We start from the raw sequence: 27,208 nt of genomic DNA, 5'->3' as shown, positions 1-27,208 counted from the left end.
AGAGTGTGACAGTGTGTGAGTGCGTGTGTGTGAGAGAGTGTGACAGTGTGTGTGTGAGTGTGACAATGCGTGTGTGTGTGTGTGTGTGAGAGAGTGTGACAGTGTGTGTGAGAGTGTGACAGTGTGACAGTGTGTGTGTGTGTGTGTGTGTGTGTGTGTGTCTGTGTGTGTGTGTGTGTGTGTGTGTGTGTGCGCGAGTGTGACGGTGTGTGTGTGTGTGTGTGTGAGAGTGTGACAGTGTGTGTGTGTGAGAGTGTGACAGTGTGTGTGAGAGAGTGTGACAGTGTGTGTGTGAGTGTGACAGTGTGTGTGAGAGTGTGACAGTGTGTGTGAGAGTGTGCCAGTATGTGTGAGAGTGTAACAGTGTGTGTGTGTGTGTGTGTGTGTGTGTGTGTGTGTGTGTGTGTGTGTGTGTGTGTGTGTGTGTGTGTGTGTGTGGTGTGTGGTGTGTGGTGTGTGGTGTGTGGTGTGTGGTGTGTGTGTGTGACTGTGTGTGTGTGTGTGTGAGAGAGAGTGTGACAGTGTGTGTGTGTGTGCGAGAGTGTGACGGTGGTGTGTGCGAGAGTGTGTGTGGGAGTGTGGGAGAGAGAGGAGAGGGGGAGAGAGAGAGGGGGGAGAGGTGGGAGAGAAAGAGAGGGGGGAGAGGAAGAGAGGAGGGAGAGAGAGGAGAGAGAGGGGGGCAAAGAGGGAGGGGGGAGAGAGAGGGGAGGAGAGAGAGGGGGCGAAGAGAGAGGGGGAGAGAGAGAGAGAGGGGGGACAGGGGGGAGAGAGAGGGGGGGAGAGGGAGGGAGAGAGAGAGGGGGGATAAGGAGAGAGAGGGGGGATAGGGAGAGAGAGGGGGGGAGACGGAGAGAGAGAGAGGGGGAGAGGGAGAGAGAGAGGGAGAGAGAGGGAGAGAGGGGGACATGGAGAGAGAGAGGGGGGAGAGGGGGAAGAGAGAGAGAGGGAAGAGAGAGATAGAGGGGAAGATAGAGGGGGAAGAGAGAGAGGGGGAAGAGAGAGAGGGGGGAAAGGGAGAGAGAGAGGGGAGAGAGGGGGAGGGAGAGGGAGAGAGGAGCGAGAGGGGGGAGAGGGAGAGTGAGAGAGGGAGAGGAGAAAGGGAGGGAGAGGGAGAGAGAGAGGTGGGGGAGGGAGAGGGAGAGAGAGGGGGGAGAGGGAGAGAGGGAGAGAGGGAGAGAGGGGGAGAGGGGAGAGGGGGATAGGGGGATAGGGAGAGAGAGGGGAGAGAGAGGGGGGAGAGAGAGAGAGAGAGAGGAAGAGAGAGAGGGGGAGAGGGGAGGGGAAGAGAGAGGGGGAGAGGGGAGGGGAAGAGAGAGGGGGGAGAGGGGAGGGGAAGAGAGAGGGGGGGTAGAGGGGAGGGGAAGAGAGAGGGGGAGAGAGAGAGGGGGAGAGGGGAGGGAGGAGAGAGGGGGAAGAGAGAGAGGGGGAAGGGAGAGGGGAGGAGAGAGAGAGAGGGGGAAGAGGGAGAGAGCAGGGGGGAGAGGGAGAGAGGAGGGGGGGAGAGGGATAGAGAGAGGCGGGGAGAGAGAGGGGAGACAGAGGGGGAGGGGAAAAGAGAGGGGAGAGAGAGAGAGGGGGGAGAGAGGGGGAAGAGAGAGGAGGAGAGAGAGGGGAGGAGAGAGAGAGAGGGAGAGAGAGAGGGGGGATAGGGGAGAGAGAGAGGGTGGAGAGGGGAGGACAGAGAGGAGGGAAAAGAGAGAGGGGGGGAGAGAGAGAGTGGGGAAGAGAGAGAGAGAGAGTGAGGGGGGGGAGAGAGGGAGAGAGAGATGGGAGGAGAGAGAGAGGGGGAGGAGGAGAGAGGTAGAGGAAGAAATGGGAGGGAGAGGAGAGAAGGGGGTTGAGAGAGAGGAGGGAGAAAGAAGGGGGGGGGGAAAGATCGATTGATCCGTGGGGGGGTGATGTGAGATGCAGGGGGAGGGGGGGTGATGTGAGATGTAGGGGGTGGATGTTTAAACCAAATCATTACAAATTATATACACATTGTTTATCAAAAGTATGAGTTAATTATTATTTATTACCCCCACTTCTTTACACGTCTTTTTTGTGATTTACCCGTCGAACATGTTATCCAGATAGGGGTTCCCAAAATGTAACGAAATACTTAAAGGGTTCCTCCAAACAAAAAAGGTTGGGAGAATCACTGCTCTATACACACAAACACACACTGCAGCCCCCACCTCTATACACACAAACACACACTGCAGCCCCCACCTCTATACACACAAACACCCACCTGCAGGGCCTACCTCTGTATACAGAAACACACACTGCAGCCAGGGTTACCACCTTCTATTGAAGGCTAACGCGGAGATAACATTTTTTTTTAGATCTATTTATTATATATTTTTTATCTTGCCTTTGGCTGTATCCTCCCCTCCAAATTCCATCAACATGGCTGCGCGACGTCACGTAATACACATTGCCATAACAACGAGCTGCTCCGTGACGTCACGCGGCATCAAGTTGACATGACAATGGGATGTATTATGGTGACGAGGCATCACGTGATGCCACATTGTCATGGCAACATGTCACCGCCTGATGTTAGTGCCTTGTTGTCATGGCAACGAGGAGGGGGGAGGGGGGCGTGACGTGATGTACATTGTTTTATAAATAATGTTTTAAAGTGTCCCGGTTTTCATTTTGAAAATCTGGTCACCCTAGGTGTGGGTGAAGGAGAGGAGAGAGGGGGGGGAGTGAGTGAGGAAAAGAGGGAGTAAGAGTGAGATGCATGGGAGGAAAAACACATGCGAGGCGGGAGGGAAGGAGTGTGAGAGGGAGTGAGGAAGAAGGAGTGAGACAGAGAATAGAGGAATACATGGGAAGAGGGGGGAAATAGAGGGGATTCGTGGGGTGTGAAATAGGGGGCTCACAATACGCTGGTGGGGGGTTGAGGGGTGTCACAGGCGGGAGGGACCCGGACATTACTCTAGTCTTGGGCCCAGGAAATTCTGTCTGTGGCCTTGTCTGCCCCAGGAGGGAATTTCACCACGATACTGCTATGATAGCTCTAGGTGCGTTCTCCTTTGACTCGCAATACGGGACTCGAGTCCAAAAAGCACAGGATTGGATCCGCAAGGGAACGAGAAAAAGCTAACTAAAACAAGAGGGCTAGACTAAACGATAGACGCTTACGCATAAGACAGGAATAGGCAACATAAGTTGGAAGAGACCTTCAACACAATCCCCACAATACCCCCTCCTCCCTCATTTTCCCCTGGTTATTATGATTTGTATATGATTCTCATGTGCATCGAAAATGCTAAGGCATCTTGATTGAATGTATGGAATGAAATATAATCCTTGTTACGACTGCTGGGACGACTTCTGACTCACTACACACCCTTCCCTCAAATACCCATTGTCACGTACGACCCCCTGCTAGCACGCGACCTGTATACGGGACAAGGGTTAATACCGACGCTCGCAAGCGCACCCACTCTTCACCTCCGCAAAGGTCCGTCAAATGGACAGTATCCCCTCTTACAGGATCAAGGATCAATACACAACCCGCAAGCTGCCCCACTCTTCACCCACTCAGGGGTCCCTCAAATGAGTTGTATCTCACCTCAAGCCGTCCCAATATACCACCGCCACGAACAGCACACAAGTGAGCACGTGACTTTAGATATGCAACCAGGGTTAATACACAAAGGCTTCTCTAGCAACCCCCCTTTCTCCTCTGCAAGGAACCAGCGAGTTAGTATTAACCCCTACCCAATTGCACATCATAACCATCCACTGCCACCACCTGAGGTTATGCAGATATGATAAAAGATCTTAGACTAAAATATCCGCTAGGGCCTCAGGTCCCTGTTTATGATAGGAAAAACTATATACTTTAACACAAAATCAGCTGTAGTAACATGTGCCTGAATTTAGTAAGTTATTCTCTCCAGCATGCACAAAGTTCATTCAGAGCCCAAAGCATTACTTATTAAATGGTTTAATATATCTAACAATACAGTGCTTAACTTACAGAAAAGGTATTAAAAAATAAACATACAATTACAATATAAGGCAGAACAGCTTCTTAAAATAAAAGGGGTAAAACAGAAAATCCTATACAGTACCTGACCACATGCTATGGATTTTCCCCAGAGAGGCACTGGTTCAGAACCAGATGAGATCTGCCATGCTATCCAAGCATGCCCCTAGTCAGATCTGCCCAGTAACAACCTGGCCCAGACTTAGATACAATATTTTCATAAGCCCACCCCTTTCTACAGAATACTTTGAAATTCAGAGCAGACAGAAAACAGTCCTGCCCATTTTCAAACCCAGCATTTGGTATTTTGTACACAAGTGTAGCTCATTAACCCCTCAAGCACCAAAGGGATTAAAAATACCCAATATCTCATGACATTATCATGACATCTCCATCCTTAAGATGAGCGAAGGGACTGGCTTACATGCTGGTCCCGCGCTCAAACAAATAAAACCTTTACCATTTCCTCTGGGTTCCTAGGGATGACAGGCTGTAATGGGAAGCTCTCTCCCCCCCTTTGGCACAATCCCCCTTGAACACCCCCCTGAGGTATTCTGTGATGGCAGGCTGTACTTGGAGACCATCTTTGCCCCCCCACTCCGGTACAACCCCTGTCAGTCACCCTTCCCTGATCCCCAGTGTGCGTCAGTATCTGGAATTGTTCAGCGGATTCCTGGGCTAGTTGGGTCACAGCGGTCTCATATTGGGTAAACATCTTGCCAAGATCATTACCTAGTAACATATTAGCAGGAATAACATCAATTACTCCCACCTCCCACACTCCCTGCCCAGTGTCCCAATTCAAGTATACCTTTGCCACTGGCAAAATGTGGCGGCCCCCTCCCGCCACCCCCATATGCAGAGTCCTTCCAGAAATGATTTCCTCAGGCCGCACCAGTCCTGGTCGCACCAGGGTAAGTGTAGCGCCCGAGTCTCTCAGTCCTTGGGTGAGTTTCTGCCCCACCAGGACTGGCTGCAAGTGGGCACCGTTGTTATTTCCTTGCCCAGGTACCACACAAGCACCTAGGTGCACTCCTGAGGGGCGATCCCCTCCAGAGGCACTTGCAGGCCTCTTCCTTTCTGGGCAGTTGGTGCTGATGTGCCCCAGCTGTTGGCAGGCAAAACACCGACGGGTATCCCCCTGTCTCGATGTGCCAACCGCCCCTCCTAAAGAAGCCTCAGTTGGTGTATCAAGAGGAGGTCGGGGGGTTTCCTCCAATCTACCCCCCTTCCATTTTGGGAAATGCTCCATCCGTGGTCTTGAAGGGCTAGAACCTCTGCTGCTTGGTTCGGGCAATGCCCTCTGGAGCTTGGCAAATTCCATCTGTTGCCGTAGGCCTGCAGCGCCTCTCGTCTCTGCAGCTGCTGGCCGTTCTCTTTCTGCTGCACATCCCGCAGCACATCTCGCTTCTGCAGCTGCTGGCCGTTCTCTTTTTGCTGCACATCCCGCAGCACATCTCGCTGCGACGTGTTCTGAAGCTGATCTTTCTCTCTCAGCCTCACGCTCTTGGGACTGGGTGATGAGCTGCAACTGCATTCCCTCATCTACTGGTCCCAGGCACTCGTGGGCGATATCCAGGGCTACACCACACTCACTTCCACTGCGGTGGGCATCCTGGCACAGTGTAGCATCTTGCCCTCTATCATCTTCCAGCAAGACTTGTATGCGCTCTTCTTTATCTTTACCCAGACCTTGGAGATCACGCTCCTCACACAGAGCCATCAGTGTCTCTTTTGTCTGGCGTTGGTATAAAGCAGCCATATTCTCTACACTTTACTCAAAATAAAAAGATAGCAAAAGAAAAACAAGAGGGGGGGGGGGAACGAAACTGTCTGCTTGTATGTTTTATAAAAATAGCACTGAGTAATAGCTTTGGGGTACTGAGCTGTGATCTCTCGCAAGACTCACACAGGTCAGTCACTTTTTAATGTTTCGTTTATCCCACAGGCGTAAACGCAAACCACTAAAAAGCTCTGATATTAACAAAATTACAAATTGTTATCCCACCGCTATGCCACCATTTGTCACGTACGACCCCCTGCTAGCACGCGACCTGTATACGGAACAAGGGTTAATACCGACGCTCGCAAGCGCACCCACTCTTCACCTCCGCAAAGGTCCGTCAAATGGACAGTATCCCCTCTTACAGGATCAAGGATCAATACACAACCCGCAAGCTGCCCCACTCTTCACCCACTCAGGGGTCCCTCAAATGAGTTGTATCTCTCCTCAAGCCGTCCCAATATACCACCGCCACGAACAGCACACAAGTGAGCACGTGACTTTAGATATGCAACCAGGGTTAATACACAAAGGCTTCTCTAGCAACCCCCCTTTCTCCTCTGCAAGGAACCAGCGAGTTAGTATTAACCCCTACCCAATTGCACATCATAACCATCCACTGCCACCACCTGAGGTTATGCAGATATGATAAAAGATCTTAGACTAAAATATCCGCTAGGGCCTCAGGTCCCTGTTTATGATAGGAAAAACTATGCACTTTAACACAAAATCAGCTGTAGTAACATGTGCCTGAATTTAGTAAGTTATTCTCTCCAGCGTGCACAAAGTTCATTCAGAGCCCAAAGCATTACTTATTAAATGGTTTAATATATCTAACAATACAGTGCTTAACTTACAGAAAAGGTATTACAAAATAAACATACAATTACAATATAAGGCAGAACAGCTTCTTAAAATAAAAGGGGTAAAACAGAAAATCCTATACAGTACCTGACCACATGCTATGGATTTTCCCCAGAGAGGCACTGGTTCAGAAGATGAGATCTGCCATGCTATCCAAGCATGCCCCTAGTCAGATCTGCCCAGTAACAACCTGGCCCAGACTTAGATACAATATTTTCATAAGCCCACCCCTTTCTACAGAATACTTTGAAATTCAGAGCAGACAGAAAACAGTCCTGCCCAGTTTCAAACCCAGCATTTGGTATTTTGTACACGTGTAGCTCATTAACCCCTCAAGCACCAAAGGGATTAAAAATACCCAATATCTCATGACATTATCATGACACCCATCGTAAACAGTGGTTTTGTGAGATCTGTATTTCCCGTTGTGACCTACCTGTCGGGGTACTATGTAGTCTCGGATCCCTACGTAGCTACCAGAGAACGCGTTTGCTTCTATCAATGCAGAATTGTGGTGGTATCCACTCCCGGGATGTCCGTCTGGGCCAACCAAGGCGTCCAGACTTTTAGGAAGTTTGGGCCGGTGTCGTTGACCAGACTAGTCAACTGTTCCATCCGGCAAACGTGTCATATTCTATTCCTGATTTTAGGGATTAAAGGTACTTCATTTTGCTTCCACAATGCTGCAATCTCGCATCTCGTGGCAGTTGCAAAAATGCGCAACTAATTTATGTGTCGCGTTTGACACTCCCTGGATCCGCCTGCCCAGCAAGAACAGCCACGGGTCCAGGGGGATCTCCAAATTGAGTATCCTTTGTAACCAGTCTCTAATTTGTTCCCAAATCGGGACCACTTTTGAGCAAGACCACAGCATATGTCGCAGGTCAGCTACTTCTCCGCACTGTTTTGGATAGAGCGGGGAGTATCCTCTGACAAATTTAGATAATTTAAGTGGGATGTGATACCACCTCATAAGGACTTTACATGCGTTCTCTTTTAGCGTTGTGCAGATCAAGCTCTTTGCTGCTGCCTGTATGATCTGGATCCAGTTGTCATCCTCTAATGTCTCCGCTAAGTCTGTTTCCCACGGTCTAATGTACTTCAGTCTAGGGTCGTCAGGTGTGGCAGGACAGATCACCTCTTTGTACATCCTAGATGTTAGTCTCCTAGTGTCGGTTCCTCTGGAACATAGCTGCTCAAAATTTGTTCTAGCTGGCCTAATTGGGAATTTGTTGTAGAAAGCTCTGATCTGGAGGTATCTAAAGAATTCCTTATTTCGTAAACCTTTTTCGGAACTAATTTGTTCAAGAGATTTAATAAATTTCCTCCCCTCCAGATCTTTTAGTCGTGTGTATCCCGACTGTGTCCAGATCAAAAAGTTATTACTATTCAGCCCCGGAGCGAAATCTGGGCTGCCCATCAGCGGGGTCATTAGGGAGTGTTTAGTGGCGAGATGACAACTAAATTTGGCGCTCTCCCATACCGCCAAAGAGTTGGTCACAGCCTGCAGCAGCACTTCTGCTAAATTCCTGCATTTTTTTGGTAACCAGATTAATTTGTCCAACTCTACAGGAGCACAGCATTCTTTTTCCAGTGCCACCCATCTCCGCAGGCCCGGGTCTGGCTTAATTAGTCCGCTTTATAGTATGCTAACAAGCAAGGTACCACTATTCCCCCTTTCAGCGTAGGTCTCGTCAGAATGCCTTTCACTATTCTAGGGCTTTTTTTTACACCAGATAAATTGCATAATTCGTGACTGTAGTGAGAGGATGTCATCTTTTACAAGTGGTATCGGAAGGGTCTGAAATAAATATAGCAGTCTGGGAAGGAGATTCAGTTTCACACTGTGAATCCTTCCAATCCAAGAGATGCCATATCCCCCCCCCCCCCCCCCAAATCCTGAGATCCTCCCCTAAAGTCTTAATTAGCTTTGGATAATTAACCTTATATAGGGTGTTGTAGTCCCTTGTGATGTTGATTCCCAAATATTTGATTGCGGAGGCTTGCCATTTGAAATTAAAGTTGAGCTCTATCAATTTTTCTACCGGTTTTGGCAGATTTATGTTGAGGGCTTCTGATTTGGCCTGATTGATTTTGAACCCCCGAAATTTGGTTGAATTTCCCCAACACCTCATAAACATTGGGCAAAGAGGTAAGAGGATTTGACAGTGTTAAAATCACATCGTCTGCATACAGTGCCACTTTGTGTGGGTGATTTTTTTAGAGATCCCTGATATATCTGGGTTTAATCTGTGCCGCCAGGGGTTCAATACATAGGGCGAACAGCAGTGGTGATAAGGGGCATCCCTGTCTCGTCCCACTACGGATTTGGAACTGGTCTGAGGGGAAGCTCTGATGCCTTACACTCGCCGTAGGATCTCTATATAGTGCCAGTATGACCTCCAACAGGCGTCCTCCAAAGCCATGCATAGGTGAATTTTTACCACGATTGCATCAAGATAATCCTGAGCCAGGCCCAGCAGAAGTATCTACTCACGTTCATTAACCAGGACAGGCAGAGGTGCACTGTACCCCTGTAGTGCCTAGAGCGTGGCTGCTCAGAGCGCATACACCAGCGCATAGAATATGCCCTCAGGATGATGCAGAACTTGTGAGGAACACAAGAAATCTCTTCTCATACTGGAGGATCTGGAATCAGAAGTGTAGTTCCCAATGTCTCTAAGTTTGTCCATTACACATTTCAGTAGCCACACACCCTTCGTATCAACAAGAGGTTAATGTGAATGTTACTTGTGGGAGATTAGAAAGGGTGTAATGATGTTTAAGGATGGGGAGAGAAAAGCGATTGTGTTTAAACTGGATGTGTGCGAGAAGGCAGTGTGATGTAAATGCAACCAGTCATAATAATTGACATAGTAATAGAAGCAGCAAGTGGCTTAATATTACACCAAGGAGATAGTACGGTTGGTCAGTATTGAGACACTATCAGCATAAGCGGTTCTATAAGATGGTTCTGTTTGTCTCAGAAAATGGATGCTTAGAGCGATCCGAGGTTCAGATGTTTCAGTTCTGGAACTGTATAGGATGTGTTATTTCCTGCAGACCAGTTCATGTGTAGCTTATACCAGAATGCTTTGCAAATGGATGGCAAATTAATTGTCCTGTTAAAGGCAGTGCACATAATGTTCACAGTGTATCAGGCTACACTTGCAGGAGAGAGGGGAAGGGGAGGGGGTCTCTGTCAGTGTGTCTGCCTGTTTATTTGTCTTGGTTCCCTGTAAATAAGGGTACAAGCCCACTTTTTCCACCAGTTGTAAGGCAGGGGTTCTCAACTCCAATCCTCAAGACCTACCAACAGGTCAGGTTTTAAGGATGTCCCAGCTTCAGCATAGGTGGTTCAGTCTTTGACTGAGCCACCTGTGCAGACGCAGGGATATCCTTAAAACCTGACCTGTTGGGAGGGTCTTGTGAACTAGAACTGGCCACGCCTGTAGAGTAGCTTTCCAAATTAAAATGATCTGTACACGACCTTCAATTGAAAGAATCACAGATCATTTAAGCAGCTAATTAATAGTAGGGAGTGCTCTGATTTAACTAGACTTGTAATTTCTTGCACAGGTGCAGCTCAAATGCAGTGAGTGTGTGTGTGTCAAATGTGATAAAAACCTGGCAGCAGAAAATATGAATACAAATATTGTTTATCCTGAAAACCACAATCAGCCCCACACATGTATTAATTGTATATTGCTACTAACACCTGCTCTCACCGCATATATTTTACCTTCTTGCATTAGGAAGCACCTTCACTCTGGCTAGCTCTATGCTGGGGTGATGCCAGAAGCTGATGCTGAATCCAAGCTGACACCTCTCACGTGGAGGGGGCAGGAGCTCAAGTCCTGCTCCAATGAGCCAAAATCTTTTGTATTCAAGCGTGAGCTGGGTTATATCGGAAGCCATGAAGTGTTCTCTCTATAAATATAAGAGCCCGCTGATGTAACAAGAGCCTCCTGAAGGTAGACAGTGCTAGGGATGTATCAGACAGAGGCATGCGTCTAAAAGAGAACTGCACATAAACTAACACCAACTAATAAGTCAAAATGCAGGGAAAGCACTTGGCTAAGTAAGTATAGATATAGGATAAAGTATCTGTTGTCTAAATTTAGCATAGGTTGAACTTGATGGACCTATGTCTTTTTTCAACCTCATCTACTATGTAACCATATGCTATGCAACACTATCTTCTGTTGGTAACGTTGATTTAAACCAGGGGTGACCAACTCCAGTCCTAAAGGGCCTCCAGGTCAGGTTTTCAGGATATCCCTGCTGCAGCACAGGTGATGCAGTTGAAGACTGAGCCATCTGTGCTGAAGCAGGGATATCCTGAAAACCAGACCTGTTGGTGGCCCTTGAGTTCTGGAGTTCTTCACCAATGGTTGAAAAGCTTTACTAAATTAAGCCAAAAGCCAAACTATGAAAAGCATAATAGGAAATCTAACAGCAGATACAACACATGCTGCTTTTGTTCGTGAATGAGATGTGGCTGTTTCAGGCCCAGAATGAGATGTCCTCAGGAATACTTGGTAAAGGGGTTAGAGTCAAAGCATTTTGCGCTTCACTTCTCACAGGTAAAGTGCCTGTGTGTGTGTGTGAGCAGCAGAGCACGTTGTCCTGCAGGGACAGAAGCTGTCACTAGCACAGCATCGTCCTACAGCCGATGCCAAGGACCAGTGGACAGGCCAGGAATGTCACATGCTGGTTAGTGAGATTAGCCCACTGCCACCCGACTGCTACCAGCTCCTAGTAATATTCCTCTCTAAAACATTTCAGAATATACACATTGTAGGAATTTAAATCTCTCTCACCCTGAAATAACTAGCGAGTCACTGGGATGACATGTGCCTGGGGTCATTTTCATTATATAAATCCAACTACGTTGACCCCTCACCCTACTCTCTGCTGTAAACACCACTTCGCATACATACAATTTACCCTTCAGATAGAGCATAAGATCATACCCAGAAACCTAATGAAGACGGATATATATCTATTAAATTGCAGGAAAATTGTGTAAGATATGTGCATATATAGCATGCCGAGAGTGGCTCTATTGGGTGAGGACTCATTTTTAACACGTTCAGCTGATTGTTACACGCAGTACCCTATGAACATACTGCAGCCCACCCAGAATGGTAAAAAAACAACACAAACCTGCCTCAGTCAAATATCTGACATTGCAAATTCCTTTTTGTATGCTCATTAACCAGTAATGGTCACATCATATTGTACTTTTATATTTACAAATTGTATATCCCCCTGTTCTCGGCTCAGATCTGTAAGTGCTGTGATGAAGTGATTACCTTTTGCAAAGTCCTTGTGCGTATACTGAAGTTAAAATGAAATAATTACATCCAGTTTACCACGGTGTAAAAGCCAAAATGAATCTGTTACACAGAAGATAACCCTGGTGTATAATGGGGGAAAGGTGTCAAATATAAAACGCCATACATTTGGGAACACTGAAATCAAGCAAAGATGAACCAAATATATTTAGAATCTGAAGACAGACCCTCACACATCTTCCTCCTGGAATTATCCAGCCTGTATATTTCTTCTGTTTATTATAATCGTGTCTTATTCTCAGAGCAAAATCACTGGGTTCATTGTTAATTGGACTGAAACATGATTAAAGATGATCAGACACACTCTGTAAGATGCAATGAATAGGATGGAGATCGTGTTGCTTACAGCAAACCAAAAAAGTACTTATCTAGGAACTGGGATATTTTTAATGCAGCAAATGTCAGTCAATAAGACATGCTGAGATTCCTCAATAATCCCTCCAAGTTCTGCTTGCCCTCTCCCTCAATGCAGCCATATAAAACTTCAGGCAAAAAACCCCACCAGTAAATAGTTGAACGTGAATTATTACCATAGAACCTCACATGCACAGCCTCATGGGTGTGGGTGTTATATATATTTTGAGGTTACATGTCAATGTCTGGCTGTAAATGAAAGACTGTGGCCTCTGTATGCTCTTTTGCTAAGCAGACACTGGGGTCATTGGTTCTGGTTAGGTCTCCTGGGCAGAAGCCACTATGTTAGTCCCTCAGCAGGCAGAGGGCTCAGGTAGGACAGTTAATCCTTTGCTGTGGAGGAACGCCTCCTGCTTCGGGTCACGACCTAGGAAGTTACGCAGCATTTCTGTAGCATCCAGGGAACCCCCTGGCCTCAGGATACAGTTCCTGTAATCTGCACCCACCTAAAAAGAGAAGAAGATGTGTGAGTAACAGAGACTGAACACCAAGGAAACCGAGATACAGAAACTCATTTTTGCCTCGGTAGCCTTTCTGTGAGCTGCACCAATCCAGAGCGTCTGTTACCATCACATAATCCCAATACGAGAGGTGGGATCATTATGCAGTGCCTAATCAGCACTCTAACAATCTGTCCAAATCATCAGATTAAAAAAAAGATGGATGAAGAAGCCGCTCTTAGCTGCGTAGCTAAACCCACATCCTTTTCCAAAACAAGGCATCTAAGGGGACTTTTGATGTTTGTTCTTCAAATTAACCACTCACCTTACTGCTCATAATTCCTTCCTGTTTGAAGCGGGTGTGGAACATGTCCATAGAATACACCTCACTCCAGAGGTAACCATAATACTGGGCATCGTAACCTCCAGCAAGGTGTCCAAATGTGGCCGGCATGTTTGTACCTTGGAGAAAAGTGCAAATGGTTCATGGAGAGGTTCAATCTAATTTATGAGTAGAGGCTAGCTAAATTAGATTTATTTACATTAGAAAATAGGCGTCTAAGAGGGGATATGATAACTATATACAAATATATTCGGGGACAATACAAAAGAGCTTTCAAAAGAACTATTCATCCCAAGGGCAGTACTAAGGACTCGGGCCATCCCTTATGGTTGGAGGAAAGGAAATTTCACCAGCAACAAAGGAAAGTGTTATTTACAGTAAGGGCAGTTAAAATGTGGAATTCATTACCCATGGAGACTGTGATGGCAGATACAATAGATTTGTTCAAAAAAAAAGTTGGACATCTTTTTAGATATTCCAGGTATAAAGGGATTACCAATTAAGTATGCATGGGAAAGATGTTGATCTAGGGATTAATCCGATTGCCAATTCTTGGAGTCAGGAAGGAATTTATTTTTCCCCTTATGAGATATCATTGGATGATATGACTCTGGGGGTTTTTGTTTGCCTTCCTCTGTATCAATAAGTAAGTATAGATATAGGATAAAGTATCTGTTGTCTAAATTTAGCATAGGTTGAACTCTATGGACGTACGTCTTTTTTTTACCTCATCTACTATGTAACTATGTAAGGTTCCTTATCCCAACTCATGTTGTGTATATATAAACCTGACAAATAATTATCTGTAAGATGCAGCTCTCACCTGGCGTAGCTGGGACTCCCAGGATCTCCTTGCACAGCCGGGCATATTCCTCAGCAGGATCTACGCCGATTTGCGTGTGCAGCACCTGGTCTATCTTGGCCAGGACTATCTGGCGTAGATTTAAGAGACCTGGAAAACAAATTCAAGACAAGAAGACAGTTTGTCTGTCGTCATACGTAATGTAAAAAAGCTCTTCTACATTGCAAACTGGAGGGTGAGTCTTCTTGCTCCACAAAACACTGCTTAACTTTTGCACCCTTTATAGAAGAACTGCCCTATCCTGTCATCTAGACCCATTTATATGGCGAGCCTGTATCACTGGAGCTGCACACACTAGACTCAGTTCTATATAACATGTGACTTGTACCTGTGTTTGCCAGTCGAGATTTCAAGAGCTTCTCCAGTGTCTCCTCTGGGATTGGGATGCCACTCTTGTAATGTTTTGACATGCGCTGTAGCGATTCTCTCTCCCATACCCAGTTTTCAAGCATCTGAGAAGGAGCTTCAACGAAATCTCGCTCCACATGAGTTCCACTGAATATTGTAAAATCTGCCTGTGACACATACACGGCTTTAAAAGCGGCATGTCAGACTGGTGGGTCACATTACAGCCAGACGTGATCTTGCCACTTACCTGTGAACACAGCTGGTGCATGACGTGTCCAAACTCGTGGAAATAGGTTTCCACCTCGTCATGCTGCAGAAGAGATGGGGCATCTGGGGTGGGTTTGGTGAAATTGGCGACCATGGCAGCCACAGATATCTGCCGCGTGCCATCTGGCAACAGACACCCAGGCTGCAGCCCGAAGCAGGCGGCGTGGGAATACTTCCCCTCCCTAAAAGAGAGAGAACAATTACATCAGCGACTGACGATAGGCCCTACGTATATTCAGTTTTCTACCACTTCGGCACAAAAGGTTAAATTTGAGTTACAAATTACACCTTAAAAAGACATGTTTTTGGTATATTAACTTGAAACTATTTTTGGAGTCAGGCCAGAATGACTAGAGAGAGTCGGCCTCTGCTCAACCTTTGTATCACTGAGGGGTGCACAAGGGGATATGATATATGAACAAAAAAGGAGAAATGATCCCTATATTCAATGCACTCAACCTCTACAGTAATTGGAACTATAATTATAAACTGGAAAGAGATGGAATTCCATCTCCACTAATCAAAATAATATGAAATGTTTATGATATAGAAAACAAAAGAAACAATGTTTAAAACCTGTAACTGATGGCGCTTACTGACACTTTCAATTTACGGGTCTGGAATGATTCCCTGTATCTCTCTCATGTCAATAATTCAATGCTCCAGTGAACTAGTAATAGGACTCTCAAATAGGGTCAAAAAAATGTGTCCCTTTGTACCGAGTAGACAATATACTGCAAAGATTGTTTTAAATGCAAAAAATAAAAATGTGCATAATATATATACATATACAAATATTTACAAAGTGACTGTGAAAGCCCTATGGAGGGTCCCCAGTTTAGTAATCGGACTACAGGAAAACATTACTGTACTGAAGGAGTAACAACTCCTAATCCACAGAGAATTAAACCCTGCGAAAATTCTAAATTAAAGATCGCAGTTAATGTGTAAATTGGCATAAACAGTCCTCAGTATGAGAAATCTGTATTTTCAGTTGTTTAAAGCTGTGCTAATTCAGCCCCACTATAAGTGGTTACCTCGTGGGCCCACATCTGTTATGCTGGCTAAATTAGTAAGATATATATATAACCAGTCTCTGTATATAATTGCTGGTAGACCGCCTTTAACAATACTGTCTACCAGTGCTAATGATAGCGGTTACCTCATGTAGTATGGTTGTGACTGTTACTCCATCGATATTGTCACAAATGTATTTAGCTGTTGCCGCCTCAGACAAGTAGCAGTTGAAACCTATTAGCTACGGCGGGATATCATGAGGGTGAATAGACTTTATAAACACTAGCCATTAAAAGCCTCTTGCTAGCCCTCACTGCTAGTGGTTGCCTCATCAGCCCACATCATAGTTTAAACTTGCTCAGCTTATAAGATAGTAAATGGTGCTTTAATGTAACTTGCAACCTTAGTTACAGTCGCGCTATTGAGACAATGACCATGACGTCATTACTACCCGACGCGCGTTTCATTCCAACATGTACTTCTTCGGGGGTGGGCGAGCCTCAGTTGCTGCTAGTTATTTTTTCCAACGGGTTACCATGGTCACCCGATTTTCTTACATACCTAACTATTCATAACATTGGATTCCAAGTAACTACTTAAGGGTATATTAGCATTTGGTATGTACTGAGGTTGCTCCTAATTAAAATAGGAAAGAATCCCAACAAGTTAAAAATATATTAAATAATAATAAAGCTTGCAAATGTGTTGCAATTGCTCACAATGTGAATGACTTATAATTTATGTGCATTATTCTTAAGTAAATACGTCCTTATCATAAGATATATACGTAACAGGACATAAATTCAATATACATTTTGTACTGAATACCGGCCACTGTGTAGAATTACAAAATATAACCATTTGACAGCAACAACACAGAAATTGTATTGCATCAATCTCTAATGTGTTGTTCTTGGTTTAGGCTGAAAGTCTTCAAACACAAACAGAAACATTCTCAAAATTTGGGATGAGAATCCTCCAACACAGACTAAAATGGTGAGTATGTTCTATTTGTTAAATGTATAAGAACAATTATTCAATCATAATAATATAATAATAGATATTTATGGGGTCCTAAAAGGGGTTTGTAATCTATAAAAATGCTGTATAAACAAACCCTTCGTTAAGACCCTGTGGTGCTAGAGTCCCCGACAAATATATCCATTTGGCTTCAGATTTTAACAGAGCATTGTCAAAATCCCCTTTTCTTATTCCCAGGGATATGTGATTAATTCCCTGAAAGGTAAGGTATGATGAGTTACCTCTATGAACTGAATTTATGTCTCGCAATGGGGGTGTCGTGATGGTTTTTTGATGGTACTGACATGTTCTAGGATTCGCCTTCTGAACTGTCTAGATGTCTTACCGACATTTTTTTACCCCACGACGACATGTTGCTAGGTAGATAATTCCCACTGACTTGCAGTTGATACATTTCTTAATTTGATAAGATTTGGAATGATTCCAATTTTGAAATTTTTTAGAAGGATTAACGAGTGGCCATGCCTTGCAAGTACTGCAATGAAAAGTCCCAACGGTTTTGGATTTAAGCCATGTCTCTCTTTGTTGTCCTTGAAAATTGCTATGCACCAAGGCATCAGCCAAATTTTGAGGGCGTCTGTAAGTTATCGAAGGAGTTACCTGAAGTGTGTTCCTTAGGTTCAAGTCCTCTAACAGGATATGCCAGTGTGTCGCAAGTACCTTTTTGATTTCATGCCATTGTTCGTTATAAGTACCGATTATCCGAATTGTTTTTTTTCGATCTTCTGGCTGATATTACCATAAATCAAGGTGCCATGTTTTGTTTTTTTAGCTCTTGTATCTGCTTTATCTATACAACTCCGGCGATATCCTCTGTTTATGAACTAACGTGACATGATTACAGATTGTTCTTCAAAATTTGCTGCTGTTGAACAATTTCTTTTAGCCCTAAGAAATTGCCCAGTTGGGATTCCCTGTATCACGGGCTTAGGGTAGTGGCCGTTTGCCATCAAGAGTTTGTTAGTTTTTTTTCCATATGGATAGATGTCTGTATTATTCCTTCACAATTTCTAAATCTAAGAAGACGATCTTATTCGAGTTTATTTCACTTGTCAATCTTAGATTAAAGTTATTGAGTGTTTTGACAAAAAGGTATGAAATTCTAACTCTGTTCCCATCCACAACACCAGCACGTCATCTATATCAGCGGTGCGCAAACTGGGGGGTGCTGGATTTTTTGGGGGGATAGTGGGGTGTGGGCAGTTGCAGAGGCCCCGCACTCTTCCCCAAGGCATTTAAATTAAATGCCGGGTTTCACGTGAGGCCTCTGTAACCTACTCACCGTGATGCAGTAGATTGTTGTGCCGCGTCGCCATGGCAACACGGCGTCAAATGACACCGCGGGTACATGTGACGTGACATCACCCTGCGGTATCATGTGACGTCACCCCCAACAAGGAGGGCGCGAGTACCTGGGGGAGCAGGCGGGGGAGGGGGGGGCGTAGCTCAAAAAGTTTGCGCTCCCCTGATCTATTTAGTGTGACCATAATTCCATGTGCTGTGTGTGGAGGGACATCTCTTGACAAAATATATGAACTTCTTCCCACCATACTAAATAAATATTTGCATACGTTGGTGCACATGTGGTGCCCATTGCTGTGCCTTGCAGTTGATAATATTTATCATGAAATAAGAAGTAGTGAGATAATACGTAATTTAGCAAATCCATGATGAAATCAGTGTGTCTAAGAAATTAAAGTCCCCTGGTTTTCAAAAAAAAATAGGGTACAGAAGTCAAACCTGCTGGATGCTAGTGTATAGTGACTCCACATCCAGTGATGCCAGAAAGGTACTAGGTAAAATCTGTATCCCATCCAACTTCTTAAGGACATCTGTGGTGTCCTTAGTATGAGAGGCTTGTAACAAACTGCCTTAAGACCATATCAAGGTACGTACTCACATGTTCTGAAAGTGAGCTAATCCCTGATACTATTGGTCGATCAGGGGGATTCTAAGAGTTCTTATGAAGCTATGGGATGCTTTAAAATCTTGGGATTTTTTGCCAAAATATATTTATACTCCTGTTAAGTAATTACTTTATTAAAAAGTCCTTTATTGAGAATAGCTTGTAATTCTTTAAAATAGATCACAGATGGGTCCTGAGTTAATATCTCGTAACATGTTCTGTCATTTATCAGAACAATGTTCCCCCCTTTGTCTGATGGTTTTATTATTCCTTTTAAATTCAGTGAGTTCTTTGAGGGCTTTCCTTTCTGTCACAGACATATTATCCTGTCCTCTATTTTTCTATTTAGCTGAAAAATATAACTTATTAGGCATACACTTCATGGGAGAGGGGGTTTGGCCCGGTATTAAAGGGGGTACACCCCATTTGGCAAACCCCTGCTCTCACTTGGGAAGCCAGGGGTTAACTGGACTGCGGTCCAGTAAAGTTTTTTTATCCTGCTTCAGCAACCCAATGTATATTCCCCTGTAAATGTGTACTGTTCCCATTCCAGGGTTTGCACCAACACATACACTGGGATTGATGCGGGAGGGAAAGGGTTAATGTTAATTCAGTGTTTATAGCACTTGTTCCATTTTCCCGCCTTTTCAGGCTCCATTTTGCAGCTCTCCATAGGTCGCCGTTGCAGCCCAATGCAACCTCATGGAGATTCGAGCGATTTGGGCCCGTTTCGGTAGAAGACCTGCAGGTGGCGCCCGAGTGGAGGAGCGGCGGTTCCCCATTGTAAGTCAATGGAGCCACCCATTTCAATAGGGATTCCTCGACGCCAAACTCCAGGAACGGGTTGGCAGCCATCCAAACCGCAGACCGCAAGAGCGGAAACATTTTCTGAAAAAGAGCTTTGATCACTACCCGGTCAAGTTCAATCACAATTGGCGTGGGAACCTTAGGTTCTAGGGCACCCAGGAATAAAATTCTTTTTGCCCCTAGACATTAGGAACCCCCACACTCGACCACCACCGGGTCCGGGAATGAGGGACCCCCGTAAAGGTTCGCGCTCACCACGAGGGTCGTCCCATTGAATCCCATGGTGGCGCCGGCCATTGATTCCAATGGGAGAAAGCCTCGTGGCTTTAAAACGGCTAAGTCCGAAAAGGTAAAAAGAGTAAGCCCATATTTCCGGTTCTGTGAGGACCAGAGGGCTGGGATTTGGGTCGCATGTAGTCACTGTTCCAGCATGACTGCATGGCCATTTCCAACCCTCTCTGATTAACCAGATGGAGTATGGGCAAATGTAAAGAATTGTGGTTTTCCTATAGACTTCAATGGCGGAGTTGCTCAATTGAAAGTCTATAGCGGCAGAGCCCATTGACTTCAACGGCGGAGTTGCTCCATTGAAAGCCTATAGCGGCGGAGCCCGTTGATTTCAATGGGAGAGTGAAAAGCAGAGATTTATTGTAGCTATGGCGGAGAATCCTGCATTAAAGTTAATGGGGGATTTTAACTTGTTTTGTATATCTCCGGTTCTGGGGGTCGTGGAAGGCTGAAACTTGGCCACAATTGCAAAGGTCTTCTGGCATGAGGACCTGGCAAATTTCAGCCTACTCAGACCCACAGAACGGATTATTTTAATATGTGAAGATAAAGAAGGAATTGTATTTTGGGTCTGATATAAAAAAATCAGAGCCCATATGTTATGTTAATGATCAGGGAGGGAGACAAATGGTCTACAATAAAACCCCTGATCAAAGAGTCCCCCACCCTGCTTGTGTACGCGAGCACAACCGAAAGCAGGACGTGGGTACTTGAGGATGTGTTATAAGTCACACCCTAGGACAAAGGGTTTCCTGGCCCAGATAGACATCCAGGCGCCGGGCTTGTGGGCGGGGGGCTAGGGAAATAAGCCCCTGATTAGAATAGTACCCACCCAGTGGGCAGGTATTACGGTGCCCCTCAGGTGAGGTGGCAAGGAGAAATTGGGTGCAGGTAATTGTTCTCCAGTGACCTGCACTCAATAATAAGGTATAGGACTGGAATTACATATAAACCAGTGTCAGTCCTATGCTGGGTTGTTCGTGTTCATGTTTTCGTGACTTCAAGTTTACCAACTATTTGATGCCTGATGAATTGCCAATCCTGTTTCCTGATTACTTCATCATCCCCATTCCTAAGTGTCTATATTTTGCCTGTTATTTATATATCTTGTGTTCACCTTCTTTAAGGAATAAACTATATTTATTATATCTAAGTCGTGTTCAATTCAACCCAGATATTTTGGTGTGTATTATTATAACCTATCACTAGCTACCGTGACAATACATAGGGAGGGTAACTATCAGTTATATTTTTCAGCTATGGGAGAATCCAGAAGACTAACTTGCAGGTAGAGGGAGGGGCCCTTATGGCCTACCTGCAAGAATCAATTTCCTGTCATACTAAGCTAAAGAGGAAGTTAACCCAAAAGTGCCCACTGCCATGGTTCCAGGAAAAGAAAATTACAGTAAGCTGTTTACATTTTCTCCTTCCCTGATCACCCTGGCAGTGGGCACTCCTGGGACATACCCCAGCAGTATAACTTTAGGGAGGGACACACAAAAAACTCAATGCCGATATCAGTTTCAACCTTTATCGATTATATTTTCCACTTTATTTTATTACAGACTGTAGTACTTTCCGACCAAAGCTTGCGTCACCTGATGCTTGAATGTCCAAATCTGTAATACTTCAGAAATGTGTTAAATGAGGACCACACTGCTGCCTTGCATATTTGTCCTGGTGATGCCTGTGCTTTAAACGCCCAAGAAGTGTCTAGGGCCCTTGTTGAGTGTATTTTCAAATTCAAATGTGTATTTTGTCGTTTGCTTTCGAACGCTTTCCTGATGCACAACACTATCCATTTAGATATTGCCGCTTTGGATGCCGCTTGTCCCCTACCTCTTGGTGTTTCCCACTCAATCTCCAAGCTGCCAAGGCCCATTGCTTGGGGTCTGGGTGATATATTGGTCCTTGTTGCATCAGTTCCTTGATATTTGGTATGTGCCATGGTGTATCTATTGCCATATTTATGAGATGAGCAAACCATGGTCTCCTTGGCCAATACGGTACCACCAGTATTACTTCTGCCTGATCTTCCCTGATCTTACTCACTATGCTCGGAATGAGTGACATTGGGGGAAACAGATATGCCAGCTTGAATTGCCATTTGAAGCTGAGGGCATCTATGTGTCTTGCACTTGGATGGAAATGCCTTGCACAATAATCTTCCACCTTTCAGTTTTGATGTATAGCCATTAGATCTCTCTCTGGCCCCCACCGTTCTACCAACCTTTGGAACTCTCTGATCTAATGCCCATTCTCCTGTATGGATCAGGTTGCAGCTGAGAAAATCTGCTGTACTATTTTCTGGCCCTGGAATATGTATGGCTGTTATCTCTGTAACAGCCTTCTGCCCAAGTCAGGATCTCTGCTGTTAGATTCATCAGTCTTTTGCTTCTTGTTCCACCTTGTTTGGCGATATATTTTATTAGCCCTGTTGTCCGATTGTATTCGTATACAGGCAGCCCTCGGTTATCCGACACAATGCGTTACTCAAAATGGCGTTGGATAGCGAAACGTTGTAAAGCGAAACACGTTTTCCCATAGGAACACTGTTTAAATGAAAGGTTCCGTTACTGAAGGCATTTTTAATGCTAAAATACACAAAATATTTTACGCAGACAATAAGATATGCAGCACACACAAATTATATAGTATAATATATATATTATATATACAAACAACTTTGCAAAGCGTCGTAAGAGCGTTGGATAAGCCGTTTTGGCGTTGTAAAAATGAACATAGGTATGCATTGCATAGCGTTGGATAAGCGTTGTAAAACGAGGACTGCCTGTATTGCCATCCTTTGATTCTGAAATGCTTCCAGCGCTTTTTGCACTGCCTTCAGCTCCAACAGGTTTGACGTAGGTGTTCTTGGTTCGTCCAAGACCCTTGTACCAATAAATCTCCCATCTGGGCTCCTAAACCTACGCTGCTTGTGTCTGTGGTAATTGTTACCCATTGTATTTGATGTAACGTACGTCCTTTTACCAGGTTCTGGGTATTTTCCCACCACTTTAGTTCTCTCTTTGTGTGTGGGTATATATGAATCTTTTGTCCTGCATCTTTGGGATCTTTGTTCCACTGTTGTAGGAAATGTTGTTGCAATGGTCTCATATGCAGACCTGCCACACTTTACCATGTTTAGCGTTGACGTAAACTTTCCTAGGAGCCTCATGCAGTCTCCTGCTCGCTCTTCTGAGTTTTTTTGTTTGTAATGCGATGTCTCGACTCTTTGCATATGGTAATCTCACTTCTCCTTCTGCTGTGTGGAACTCTACTTCTAAGAATTTCAAGGACTGTGTTGGCACTAGATGACTTTTGTTGGTGTTTATACACCAGCAATGCTTTTTTTTTTTTTTTTTTAGAAAAGATATGACAATGTCTTGTCTTGTTTTAGTTTTTCTTGACTTTGCGATTTCACCAGAATATCATCTAGATATGGATACATCTCCACGCCCCTTTTTCTTAGTTCTGCGACCAACATGGCCAAGACCTTTGTGAACGTTCTGCGAGAGGTCGCCAGTCCGAATGGCAGCGCCGTATATTGATAATGTTGCTGGCCTATTGTAAACCTGAGAAATGTTTGATGTCTCCTTGCTGCAGGGATATGTAGGTAGGCATCTCTTAGATCTATTGAAATCATCCAATCTCCTGGCTTTACTTCCTGAATGATGTTTAGGGAAATCATTTTGAACTTCTTTATTCGTAAAAAAGTATTCACGGTTCTTAGATCTAAGACTGCTCTGCAACCTCTTAATGCTTTCTCTATAAGGAAGATTTTGGAAAAAATCCCTTATCCCCTTTGTACTCGAGGAACATTTATCATTACTTTGGACTGTAATAATTGCTTCAAGACAGTTCTCATTTGCTTTACTTTTTCCTTCGTCTGTAAACTCGTTAGGAATATCTCTTCTTGGTATATTCTCGAATTACAGGTGGTACCCGAAACGAATGGTCTGCAGTACCTACCTGTCCTTTATCGATTGGGACCATGCTGCTCCGAATTGGTTCAGTCTTCCTCCAACAAGAAACTGCTGGGCCCCTTGACCTTCATGAGAATTTTCCTCTGGGAAATGACCCTCTACCCCTGGCGCAGCGAAAAAGCTTACTTTGTCCGCCTCTCCATGTCACCTGTCTTGAGAATGGTCTCCCAGGCTGATACGTCCTTGCTTCTCTATACTGATTTTTTTCCGTCTGCTGGAATGTAGGACCATATCTTCTATTCCTACTCTCTTGGGGTAAAAAGGTACTTCTACCTCCTGATGCCTTAGTTACAATTGCATCCAATGTATTCCCAAATAGGAATTCTCCAATAGCCGTGACGCACCGACATCACAGCGCCGTGACGTTGACGCTGCTTTGCTGTGATTGGAGGTTTTCAGACAACGGCGCGCTGAGAAACAGGCTCTGCTGTCGGCAGAAAATTCCAACGCCTCAGCACGCCTGCGGACACTCGCGTGAGCCCCCTCTAAAGACATCCTCATTGAGGATGCAGGGGTTCAGCGCGGAGCATCCGCACGGCTTCCCCTGATATGGACGTAGCCTAAGAGTTGCTGCTTCTTCGATGGGTATAGTTGTTTTCTTTGATAGTCCACAGATTGACGCAGTCATCTCCAGACTAACATCCCAGAATTTAACCTCCTCCTGCGTGAAGGGATACATTTTATAAAATTTTCTGGGAACATTTAATTTCCTGTCTGGACGTGATAGTTCTATCTGTATCAAATCCTTAATTACTTGGTGAACCGGAAAAACTGTTTTTCTTCTGCCTTGTTCCAAATAACTTATCCTTTCTCCGAGTTACTTCTTCTGCATCTTCTAACTCCAATGCTTCTCTCATTGCCTTTATGAGAGGATCAACCATCTCTAAATCAAATTCTGATTCTTCCTCTTGCATTTCTTGCTCTGATGAATCAAACTCCCCTTCTGAGACCTGATGACATCTTATCTCTGATTCGTCAGATGATGACCCTCTTCCTTTATCCAGGCTAATCTGAGACCTTGACTTCTTCTGAATTGGTTTATCGCTTGCTTTACAGCAGACTCCACACTTTGTTTAACTGTATCCTTCATCCATGCTAGGAAGGTATTCATCTGTTCACTTGACTCTCCTGCAGCTGCTTTAAGGCAGTCCGCACAAAGCTTTTTTCCCTCTAAAGCTGTTTTTTCACAAGCTGCAAACCACTTTGTCTTTTTAGCAGCTTTTTTTCTTCTGGTGCAGGGACTCTACCGCCCCTTTAGAGGTTCCTTCTTCTGGTTGAGTAACCATAGTACTAATTTTTTTTAAAACAAAATATAACTACAGGCATACCCCGCATTAACGTACGCAATGGGACCGGAGCATGTATGTAAAGTGAAAATGTACTTAAAGTGAAGCACTACCTTTTCCCACTTTTGATGCACGTACTGTACTGCAATTGTCATATACGTACATAACTGATGTAAATAACGCATTTGTAACAGGCTCTATAGTCTCCCCGCTTGCGCACAGCTTCGGTACAGGTAGGGAGCCGGTATTGCTGTTCAGGACGTGCTGACAGGCGCATGCGTGAGCTGCCGTTTGCCTATTGGGCGCTATGTCCTTACTCGCGAGTGTACTTAAAGTGAGTGTCCTTAAACCGGGGTATGCCTGTATATATAATTCCTATAATTGCATAAAATCAACTCTCTCATTCCTTGAACACTAATCTAAGGACTCACCCTTTAGCTCCCCCAGCTTCCATACTGGCCTTAGGATCTTGTACCTGGCTTCTTCTGTCTGCCGAGCGTTCCATGCTGCAGTAACAGTATCAGGACTCCTTCACACGCTGTGTGCTGTTGCGCTGTCGCTCTGATGTCAGCCCAATTCACGTGTTTGGCTCTCGTGCTCGCGCTCCCGCCGGTGGGAACATAGTGCGCGCTAAGCGCTAGTCTAGAATCCCACACCGCTGCGTTCTCAGACGCCAATGCAGATAATAGTGAGCCTCCGACCGGTCACGCAGCTCTTGCTGCGTTACCCCCCGCGTTACCAGGTGGATCCTTGGGGTTGCCCGGTCGCACGGGCCTCCGTCTTGCCACCCCATAGGGGTGCGTCGACCAGAGCTTCAGAGTAGAGAGGCTGAGAACCCTGGCCGACTGCACTTGTTACAGTCAGGTGAGTACTTCCTTACAAAATAATAAATCCTGCTACTAGCCGTTAGGACAGGAAAAAAGACTGCTACTAGCTGTTAGGACAGGAAAAAGACTAACTTGCAGGTAGAGGGAGGGGCCTTTATGGCCTACCTGCAAGAATCCATTTCCTGTTCTACCAAGCTAAAGAGGAAGTTAACCCAAGAGTGCCCACTGCCAGGGTGATCAGGAAAAGTATTGATGCTTAAGCCTCTAAGTATCAAGCTGTTCTTAACATAGTTATGCAGGCTGGAGATTTCCCACCAAAGCCTTGTTTAAAGCTTATAGCTTTTCTCCAATCCTACAAAAAAAAGGATTTGATGTCAGTAGAAGATGTGCTTGTACCTTGAGGCCAGAATGACCCCAGAATGTTTTACATGTCTAAAAGTGGGGTTATCCAGGAGCACCTTGATCTGTAAATTGTCAGCAAGAGTACCAGAGCTTAACTTGGGGTTCTCATTCATGTCCCACTAAATTGAGGTGTATATTATGGAGGTCTAGTGACACTACCAAGACCTAACATAGGTCCTGGGTCTCATCCTCAAAGGGGACACAAGATCCCGGAATCTCTCCCAATTTGAGTAGCAGAGAAAAGTGGGGGTGGAGGGGGAGAGAGAAAGGTCTTCGCTAACAAGAAAAATATCCTGTATCTGATTATATTCACAAGAATAACCAATATATCTTTGTGATATTTGAAATTGGACTGATTAAATGATGCTAAACAATCCATGATTGGGGGGGTGAAAAGGTCAGATATTTGTTTGATACTCAAAATTAGGAATAGATCTGTCAAGATGAATCTCTACGCCTGCAGCAAACTCACCTGAATGAAATAAGGCTGGTGCCATCATTCATGGGGTTATAGAAATAAAGTTATATGGTATTTTTTTATACTCGGGCATTTTGATCTCACAAAGTTATTCCTTCTCCCCAAGTCTTAAAAATATTATTAGAGATTGATTAAGGGGGAGTTAAGGACATGCCCAGAAAGTGGGCTTATTCGGTTCCAATGCAGGGATTTTTTAGGATAAAACCATGCATTTGAGAAATGAATTTAAAATTCAACAAAGGGATTGTCAAATGGTATGACAAGTAAATTTGCCTAATATGTGGTAATGTATGTTAGGAATTTGTTTGTTTAATCCCATTATTTTTATGAAACTGTCTGCATATTATACTGTATGTTTCTTGTAACCAAGTACTGTACTACTTTTCTATATTAAATCTAACATTTTACAAGTACTGTACTATCTTTTGGCCCTAATTGAACTTTGCATGTTTTAAAGAGTATATACAGAACACCTACAAGCTCAAATTGAACCCTCAATAT

General features: G+C 44.7%; 2 protein-coding genes across 3 annotated transcripts in view; both read right to left on the bottom strand.

Moving 5' to 3' along the window:
• Window positions 1–10,462, bottom strand: part of LOC142501463 (thimet oligopeptidase-like) — a 55,182-nt gene extending 44,720 nt beyond the window's left edge. The window contains exon 1 of the mRNA XM_075611415.1: window positions 10,378–10,462. Coding sequence (XP_075467530.1) covers window positions 10,378–10,387 — 10 coding nt within the window. The 5' untranslated portion in view covers window positions 10,388–10,462. The remainder of the gene's footprint in view (window positions 1–10,377) is intronic.
• Window positions 3,929–27,208, bottom strand: part of LOC142501462 (thimet oligopeptidase-like) — a 42,883-nt gene continuing 19,603 nt past the window's right edge. The window contains exons 9-14 of one of the 2 annotated variants that reach the window (XR_012803496.1): window positions 14,650–14,851; window positions 14,383–14,569; window positions 14,016–14,144; window positions 13,175–13,311; window positions 10,378–12,855; window positions 3,929–9,284 (exon numbers count right to left, since the gene is read on the bottom strand). Coding sequence is in view for 1 of the 2 variants with exons in the window: in XM_075611414.1 (XP_075467529.1) it covers window positions 12,703–12,855; window positions 13,175–13,311; window positions 14,016–14,144; window positions 14,383–14,569; window positions 14,650–14,851 (808 nt within the window). In the remaining variant the exon portion in view is untranslated. Of the gene's footprint in view, window positions 12,856–13,174; window positions 13,312–14,015; window positions 14,145–14,382; window positions 14,570–14,649; window positions 14,852–27,208 lie in introns of both variants that reach the window. The other variant, XM_075611414.1, reaches the window with a different exon arrangement.

The sequence above is a fragment of the Ascaphus truei genome, chromosome 8, assembly GCF_040206685.1.
Source record: "Ascaphus truei isolate aAscTru1 chromosome 8, aAscTru1.hap1, whole genome shotgun sequence".
Lineage (NCBI taxonomy): Eukaryota > Metazoa > Chordata > Amphibia > Anura > Ascaphidae > Ascaphus > Ascaphus truei.
Note: the sequence above shows the minus strand (reverse complement) of the source record. Positions and strands in the feature narration are given on the sequence as shown.